Here is a 9,717-nt window from a genome sequence, read left to right as displayed (position 1 = left end):
GAGTTTTTGTTTGTTTTTATAGTATCAATATCACTTTACTAATGATGCCAAAGCTATTAAACTTCTATTAAAAATTTTTTTTTGCTCTTTTTTTTTGTTCCACAGTTACTCAGTAGTAACATTTAGGACCTATAAAGCCCTTAGTTCGATCCCTGCTGCGGGCACATCACAGATGATAGCTTATTGTGCAGCTTTAAATTAAACGCAATCTTTTTTAGTTATTTCTCTTATAAACGATTTAAATGTAAAAATTACAAACGAGTGGTAATATTAGGCACACATATATATTTGTATTTTATACTTGTGTCAAAACCGCCGTCCCTACTTTTGGACTACTGACTAGATGGAACGCAGTCCGTCAGCAGCCCACAACCACCAACCATCCACACCCAGGGACTGTCACTTATAACTCACCCACAGCTTAAAGTGTGAAGAATATTTTGTGGCGTTGCACGGATTTGAAATCTTTAGCTTTACTACAACGTGCCGAGGCACAGATACTAGACATTTTTCGATTGGATGTAAAGAAATGTTTTGACATAACTGCATATTGTTAACTAATAGCTGTTGGTTGGTTCTGAATTTCGCACAAAGCTACCCGAGAGCTATCTGCGCTAGCCGTCCCTAATTTAGCAGTGAAAGACTAGCGGGAAGGCAGCTAGTCATCACCATCCACCTCCAACGTTCGGGCTACTCTTTTACCAAAGAATAGTAGGATTGACCGCACATTATTGCGCCCCCACGGCTGGAAGGGCGAGCATGTTTGGTGGGACGAGGATTCGAACTCGCGACCCTCAGATTGCGTTGACTAATGATAAAAACTGTTTGAAGTTATATGAGCTGTTGTAACAGAACACAAACATTTGTATACGTATATGAACTGTTGATCCTCGTATTTTAAAATGGATACGTATTATATTATACATATAAATAGAGAGAGGAGATCCGATATAGAAAGCTTTGTATTACAACTAAGTATTTTATTATCTTATCTCTATAACTGTTTTCGTAACAGAAACAAACTTCTGTGGATTAGATGACGTAACTATATCGTAATATTACATAATTACGAATAGTATTTGAAGCTTTAACATACCGATTGATTTTTCGTATCTCCCACATTTTTGTCATTTTGTTTTTCCTGCGTTACACCAGCGTTGAGCAGGAAGTGTGTTTTCATGTTTGGTTCACACGTATGTTTGTGTGACAGAGTTCGGAAAAATAGATTGAAACATCTGTTCAGAGGCGTTCTCGTATTTCCATTTTCTAAAACATTTAGGGCGAAGATTGACATTTTATTATGTATGATCGGCTAATTATAAAGGTCACATCGAGCTGTCAAACTAACAACTATCGTCAAAATTTTTATCTTTTGATAGAGCCTGAGCTGTTCAATAAAATAATTGTTTATACACTATGGTCTTTTGATTCGCTAGGTTTATTTGTCGTTTAATAAGATAATTGCTTACATACTGTGGTCTTTTGATTCGCAAGCTTTATTTGTCGTTTAATAAAATAATTGTTTACATACTGTGGTCTTTTGATTTTAGGTTTGTTTGTCGTTTAATAACGTAATTGTTTACATACTGTGGTCTTTTGATTCACAAGCTGTATTTGTATTTGTCACACGAATGATGTTACATTTTTAAAAAGTCTAACAGGACCCACATCTATATAGTGTGTAAACCTTTATCAAACAATTTAACGCACAGTATGCAATTCGAAACGTAACAATGTGGAAATGATAAATGACGAATTTGACTAAATACTTCAGTAAACTCCAATCAAATGATTAACAAATGGAAAATCATGTACGGTTTCACGTGCTCGCGCTTTCAGTCGTAGGTGCGTTATAATGTGATGGTCAATCCCACTATTCGTTGGTAAAAAAGTAGCCCAAGAGTTGGCGGTAGGTGGTGATAACTAGCTGCCTTCCCTTTAGTCTTTCACTGCTAAATTAGGGACGGCTAGCGCAGATAGTTCTCTTGTAGCTTTGCGCGAAATTAAAAAACAAACAAGCAAAATACAGAATGTAACACATGCCTAAAGTGTATGCTACCATTAAAACATTATCAAAATACAGAATGTAACACATGCCTAAGTGTATGCTGCCATTAAAACTCACAAAATACAGAACATAATACATACCTAAAGTGTATGCTACCATTAAAACTTTTCTCAAAATATAGAATGTAACACATGCCTAAAGTGTATGCTACCATTAAAACTTTTCTCAAAATACAGAATGTAACACATGCCTAAAGTGTATGCTACCATTAAAACTTTTCTCAAAATATAGAATGTAACACATGCCTAAAGTGTATGCTACCATTAAAACTTTTCTCAAAATATAGAATGTAACACATGCCTAAAGTGTATGCTACCATTAAAACTTTCACAAAATACAGAATGTTACACATGCCTAAAGTTTATGCTACCATTAAAACTTTCACAAAATACAGAATGTAATACATACCTAAAGTGTATGCTACCGTTAAAACTTTTCTCAAAATATAGAATGTAACACATGCCTAAAGTGTATGCTACCATTAAAACTTTCTCAAAATACAGAATGTAACACATGCCTAAAGTGTATGCTACCATTAACACTTTCACAAAATACAGAATGTAATACATACCTAAAGTGTATGCTACCATTAACACTTTCACAAAATACAGAATATAATACATGCCTAAAGTGTATGCTACCATTAACACTTTCACAAAATACAGAATATAATACATACCTAAAGTGTATGCTATCATTAAAACTTTCTCCAAGAGCAATAACTATAAACACATCTAAGACGAATTTCGAAAGGTGTCCTGAATAAGTTAACATTGTCATCCATATACAGAAGACAGGCATTTTATGTTCACGCTATAAATCCTGAGCAATTATTAGGTAATGTGTAACAGCATATTCCAACGCAAATAGTTGGACAGGTCAAAAATGTTTAAAAAAGAAGTTCCTGTAAATGGAACGTGCACTTTCTTATGGCTTGTGTCATATATATAGTGCATTTATGATGATCACTAGGTTTTCTATCTTGATAGTACTGAAAATAACACATTTTTCTTCTTACAAACAACACATGTGTTTCTGCCATTAGCCTCCTCCCATAGGACGCGCCGTGTTATACACGTGAGCTATTTGTGAGTAAGATACCAGCTGTTTTAGTTGAAGCATGATAAACGTTGGCAAAGATCATTTTGGAAACATCATTTATGTTTCCTCCATGAATTAGTTTTCCTACAAAGGTAATCAGATGGACCATTGAAGTGTCTCGTGATAGATAACGGTTTTTCTTTTTTACCCTATTCTTGTTATTGTTAATGCTATAACTCAGCAAAAAAAAAAAAAAAGTTAAGAAATAGTTGTTGTAGTTTTGTCAGTTACTCAATTCGTCTAAATACAAACTTATAAAACAACCACAACACGAGTGAATTATGAGAAACGGAGTTTTGAGTTGCTGATTTTATCAGCCAAATTACTGTAGAAGTAGCTACATTGGGATTCTCCAACCAAGCTAAGACACCCATTGCATTCGCTTTTATATTATTTGCACAATCATTATGATAATTATAAGTCAGACGCTGAATTCGTGCAAGTAATCTCGTTATTGGAACTTTGGAGTCTTGTTTGAATGTCTGGTATCCTCCACTGCGTGGTTCTTTTGTCTCTAGTGGATCGAAGCCCTTGGTATCTTGCTAATGTGGAATTCTTTAAAATGCAGTATTACCGAAATGAAAAATGTTAATAGGCTACAACTTATTTACGATGAAAGCGTTGTTGCAAGACCCTGAAAACTAGGTTTATGTTATAGTTATCATTATTAATCATAATTCAAACGCTTTAAATTTCAATAGTAAAAGATTTGTTTTATGGTATTCTTCGTAAAATTCTATACTATCATAGCCATTTTTAAAATCTTCTTCCTCGAAGGCGGTAGTGTGCTGTATGTATTTAAAGAAATATAGCGAACAATGGTTAGAAGCAATTCTGAGATGGTAGTTGAAATAAGACTAGATTACGTGTAGTCATAAAAATTATAATTAATGAAGATATGCTATTTAATCGTGTGATTTTAATACACAGCAGTAAATTTTGAAATGTGTATCGTATAACTAATCAGTAGTGCCTACAGAGGGGGTTTACGAGGAGAAACTTCTCGTAGACATTTGGGGGAGGGGGTAAATATGGAGATAAAAATCTAAATATATTATTGGTAATTTTATTTTAATGTTTGTCATACTGCGGCCGTACAGAGGAATGTACTTCTTGGAGAGGGAATGCAGTCCTTCCATATTTTCTTAAAGACCGACTGTAGAGCTCTAATATTACTATACAGATAAATTTGAACCTAAATATTTTAGTTTACAATCATAGCCTGTACCATACCTAGATGTGCTTTGATTACTGCAAACGGTATTAGACGATCTAATCATTACCGAAGTGTAAAAGACACTCGTCATGATTTCGGGGGAGACTCTTCGTAGGCTGCTGGAGGAATGGGCACCCCGCTAATTGTTTTTTTTTTTAATGTGTTAACTGTTGTTAAATTGTTTGATAATTGAAAGTATTAATACGTATATTTCCATTTATATACATATGAGTAATCAATGCTTAAATGTTCGTGCATGCGTCTGCCTATTCTGAATTATATTTATGATGATAAATGTTTTATTATGCTTTCTTCCATGGTTATTTTCATCTCTGCCTGGCTGTAGATGCAATTCCCTCTCCTTCGTCTGAGGACGGATGAATGGGATAAAAAATCATTAAGTCTTCAACAATTGCAAGTTCGAATTTACGATTCAGTCACTTGGTTGAAATGGTGCTGTAAACATAAAAGGCAAAATGTAGCTTTTTTTTCTTTTTTGTATTTTTTTAACTGGTCACCCATGTAATCTGCGATTATCATAATCTTTTTGGGAGTTGTTACATCCCGATTTCTTCATGCACACTCTTAGCTTTAACGTTAAAGCTAAAGGCTGTAATTATAGAGCATTAATTGTTAAGATAGAAAGTTACTACAGTAATGTGACGTTTCATTAGATTCAGTTGATTCAAATCCCGATGAGAAAACAGCTCGGGTCGGGAGCAACCCAGTAGTTAGCGTGCCGGAATGTGGATCCGAGTTGTTTAGTGGGTGCGTTAAAGGAGTTATAGTCAAATTCGACTATTCGATTAGAGTAGCCCACTAGTTGGCGGTGAGTAGGGTTGACAGGATGCTTCCCCCCTTGTATATAAGTTCAAAACTAAACACCGCTAGCACAGGTAGCCCTCGAGTAGCTCTTCGCGAAATTCCACAAAACAACGAACAAAATATGTGTTCCAGTCAACCTGTATAAAAATATTCAACCTTTACTAATGAATCAGTTAGTAATTTTTGTAAATCTAGGTTAGTATTAATTTTTAAAGTTTTTACCGTTGTATGATTTATATTTTACTTCAGTAGTCTTTGTATACTTAATATTGCACTTTTAAGGTCTTAAAGGAAGTCTTTTATATCGAACGATGTTGTCGAAACATGTTAGTATTTTGTGTATTTTTTCTGTTTCATGATGGTAAAATGTGTCATATTTCTCTTTCTTTAAATACATAATATTCATATTCTTATTGCAGTATGTGGTGATATTCATGGACAGTTCTACGACCTAATGAAGTTATTTGAAGTAGGTGGGCCACCGGCTACAACTAAATATCTCTTTCTTGGAGATTATGTAGACAGGGGTTATTTTAGCATAGAGGTGAGTCAGTTTATTTCCTTTTTTTATTTCTTAATGTGGCATCTAGATACGCATGGGACCTGTCTGTACACGACTGTTTGCTACTTACAAAATAATCAAGTGAAAAAGGCGCGAAGATTTGTGATAAAAAAAAGTGTAAAGTAAAATGTTTCAGCCAATTTATATGAAAGGCCAAATTTAACTTTGGTTTTGTTTTTTAACATGTAAAATATATTTACACGCATATTATGTGTGTGTGTGGGTGTTATTTTTCATGTCCCGGCTAGTTAGAGTGAAACGTGAATGATAGAAACGATTTTAGATGAGCCTAGATTCTAGAGTTTCACTTTGTTCGTCTTTTATCGCTTGAGTGGTTACATGATACTTAATCCTCATGATAACATGTTTAGCACTGCTTAACAAGATGTACGTGCTTTGTGTATGGTTAATTCCGAGCTCTCGAGTGCTAATTAACTTAAACATATGTATGTGTTTCTGTGTGTGTGTAAATTGCGAGATAATATGCCCCAAACGTATCAAATTAGCATTAGAATTTATGCCGCAAAGCAGAGATTACGGAATCTCACACTAGGCATTCCCTGAACTCATTGTATCCTAAAACAAGTTCGCTGGACATTTTACAGCAACTACTTGGTCGTTTGTTCATGTCATATGAAAATATATGACGAAAGAGAACCATAGTGTCCATTTACCATTGTTCAAAAGGAGACGTAGCCTTGGAGTAATTATTATATTAGAGAATGAAGATCTTATCTATAAAGAAAGAACTTTAACGAAAAACTGGTGAAACGTGTTGAAAATCATATTGTGTTTAACACAGTAAGTGACTTAATTTATAATACATCATTATATGACTGTATAAAATCTTAATCATGAATGTTTATATATAAAACGAAATGTAAGATTTAAACGTAGTTAGTGCATCAGTTGTGTAATTACTTAGCATACATACTGGAGGGAAGAACTATTTCTAAACTAATCATTATATTTTTCCTCTAATAATTTCGGTTCATGCTGTACACGAAACAGAACGTTTTATAAAACATGGCCTCAGTTTAACGTTATTACGCAGCCGCGACAATTTTGCATAATATATGTATGTACGTATGACTGCATGGTTAGTGATTGACTGCACAATGAAATTCTGAAGTTCTAGACTTAGCAAAATCATGTCTACGTCAGTGTTATCAAATTTATAACTTTTGACTTTATGACTTTGTTTATTGGCAAATGGTGCCTATTGACGAGCCAGCCTGATCAGTACTATCAAAAGTTATTTAACAATAAAATCAGTGTGAAATTGCTGTTGATTGTGCAATTACATTAATAATATCTAATATGCTCTTAAAATTATTGTTTAAGCTGTGTTTACTTTGGGTAAGGATGGTATAATCAATGCTATTTTGATTTTTTTCTGCATAGTAACTTAGCAATTTTATGATGTTTGGCTTCAAATTGTTGGCTGCCATTTTATTTATTTTTTACCGTATAAAAATCGGGGCCCTTTATCAAACTACCAGACACTGCAACATCCACAACTAACTCTGAGGCAATAATTTTTGTTTGATGTTTATATTATTTTTAAATAATGTTTAGAATTAGTTTCAATTCGATACGTTTCCCGTCTTGTAAAACTGTTACTTATTTTCGGTCATTAAGGTGTCTGGTAAAAGATCATACCAGTAAGTGATATACAGACTTATATATATTTATATTGTATTATTGCGGTTTAGCATGTCTCATCAGTCGGAGTTTTAACGAAGTCGTGACGGAACCTGGATGTTAAAACCTGCTGTGATGAAGTCTAATGCTTATGTTAGCAAAGTTATGAGTGTATGAATTATTTTAAGTAATAGCTGAAGAAATATTAAATTATTGAACAACGTCATACTTTTGACAATTGTTTTGACAAAGGCATCGTTGTGAAAATAATTTTTGTAAAATTATTTCTTTAAAAAATATATCTTTAAAAATTCATAGTTTTGAACTTCGTTTTGCCAAAAATACGACCGTAAGAATTGTTTAACGAAATCGTGATTGTAAGAATTGATAGTTATGCCTAAATGTAATTTTAAAGGGTTCATACATGTAAATTTTATTTCATCAGTCTTTGATTATTGACAATAAAAATTATTTTGATGAAATATTTATTGTAAAAATTTGTTTTTAAACGTCAAACATGATCATTATTTGAAATTTACTCGCAAAAAAATGTTTTAACAAAGACATGACAAAAATAGTTTTATTGAATATATTACTGTAAAAATACTTTAACGAATTACATTAAAATTCGATACAAAAAATTATAGCTACAAAAAATGACTAACAAAGCAAACTTATATAAAACGCATGACTGATATTGTGTTTTAATGAAATAATAATACTAAAACTTAGGTTAAAATAACCAATATTTGTAAAAGAACGTACACTTGAACTTTCATAAATTAAGTGTATTCGAAGTTACAAATTCATTGACCAAAAATTGACAGAATCGTTTTAATCAAAAACAGATTGGCAGATAGGATTTCATTAAATACAGATTTAGTAGAAATCACCCCTTTATTAAATAAACCTTTTAAGTTCATAATTTCATTAATTAAACACATATTGAAGACACTGCTTTGTCAATAAAGATTTTGTTGCCAGATTTCATGAACCAAACTTTATTTTAAAGAAACGTCTTCGTTAACTAAATATTTTGAAGACAAATCTTATAATTGTGGTATCAAACTTTATACTCATCTTTTGCATTTTAACCTTCGGAAACCGCGATCTTAAAAACAATTTAGCAATAAACGATTGGATTTTGATTGATATATACTTGCAATTTTTATCTATTCGTTGTCTTTAATTTCTCTCTCTCTCTTTCTTTTTTTGCAGTGTGTCCTCTACTTGTGGGCATTAAAAGTATCATATACCAACACATTATTTTTATTACGAGGCAACCACGAGTGTAGGCATTTAACAGAATATTTCACTTTCAAAACAGAATGTAAGTTTGTAGACTTTTTTTTCTCATGGAAAATGTGTTAGTCATCGTTGATGAACTACGACTTTAATTGCATTTCGTAGTTTTTTTTTAAACTGTAATTAAGTTTGTCATTTCTTACTGAAGTATGTTTATATGTTGTCAGTTATTTGTTTTATAAACTTAATGATCTATTAACAAATGATTAAAGTTTTGACTTAGGAGACCTATTAACAAATGATTAAAATGTTGACCTAGGGGTACCTATTAACAACTGATAAAAATGTTGACCTAGGGGTGGTAGATATATCTATATAGGTACAGCACGAATTATGAAAAATTTGTATGTAACAAAATTTATTAATTATGAGGAAATATATGACATATTCTAAATATTTGTCTCCAAAATCGTATTATTGTTTGACAAATTTCACACTCTTATCATCCAACTATAGATCATCAGATTAGTTTAACGAAACGTTTATGACAGACAAGAGAGAGAATATTGTCCTATAACCTAATAAGACTCAATTAAGCTAGGAACTAGGAAGATCATAAAATTTACAGCTGTTTGAGCATGTTTAAGTCGTTGTCGTAACCTGTTGTAATATCTACTCGTCCTATAGCACCGTGTTGTAAAAATCTTTTGAAAGTCGTCATGGCAACGTAGTTGCACAAGGCATTATATATGTGTATATAGAATCATTACGTGTATATTTTTGACAGTTGGTAGAACAAAATATTTGGATTTTATCTTTGACTGGAATTTCTCTCGAACAAAATAATTTGAGTATATATATATATGGCGTTCTGCATGTTAATAAGTTATAAAAATGGTTATTACAGTATTTACCAAAGTAATGTAGCAGTCCATACATATAAATCTCATCAATACTTGACAACTTCCATCTGATTATGGTTGGAGACGGCTTGAATGGGTAATGAAGAAAAACTTTAATATAAGTTTAACATAGCAGCAAATGTACAACGTTTCG

General features: G+C 32.5%; 1 protein-coding gene across 4 annotated transcripts in view; it reads left to right on the top strand.

The window, feature by feature from the left end:
* LOC106465252 (serine/threonine-protein phosphatase 2B catalytic subunit 2-like) overlaps nt 1-9,717 on the top strand; it is a 150,990-nt gene that overhangs the window by 99,971 nt on the left and 41,302 nt on the right. For all 4 annotated transcript variants that reach the window (XM_022389686.1, XM_013925567.2, XM_022389583.1 and 1 more), the window contains exons 3-4: nt 5,630-5,754; nt 8,635-8,746. In XM_022389686.1, the coding sequence (XP_022245394.1) occupies nt 5,630-5,754; nt 8,635-8,746 (237 nt within the window). The remainder of the gene's footprint in view (nt 1-5,629; nt 5,755-8,634; nt 8,747-9,717) is intronic.

This window comes from Limulus polyphemus, unplaced genomic scaffold, assembly GCF_000517525.1.
Source record: "Limulus polyphemus unplaced genomic scaffold, Limulus_polyphemus-2.1.2 Scaffold1, whole genome shotgun sequence".
NCBI classification, from domain to species: domain Eukaryota; kingdom Metazoa; phylum Arthropoda; class Merostomata; order Xiphosura; family Limulidae; genus Limulus; species Limulus polyphemus.
The sequence above is the reverse complement of the archived record's forward strand: the minus strand, read 5'-3'. Positions and strand labels throughout refer to the sequence as shown.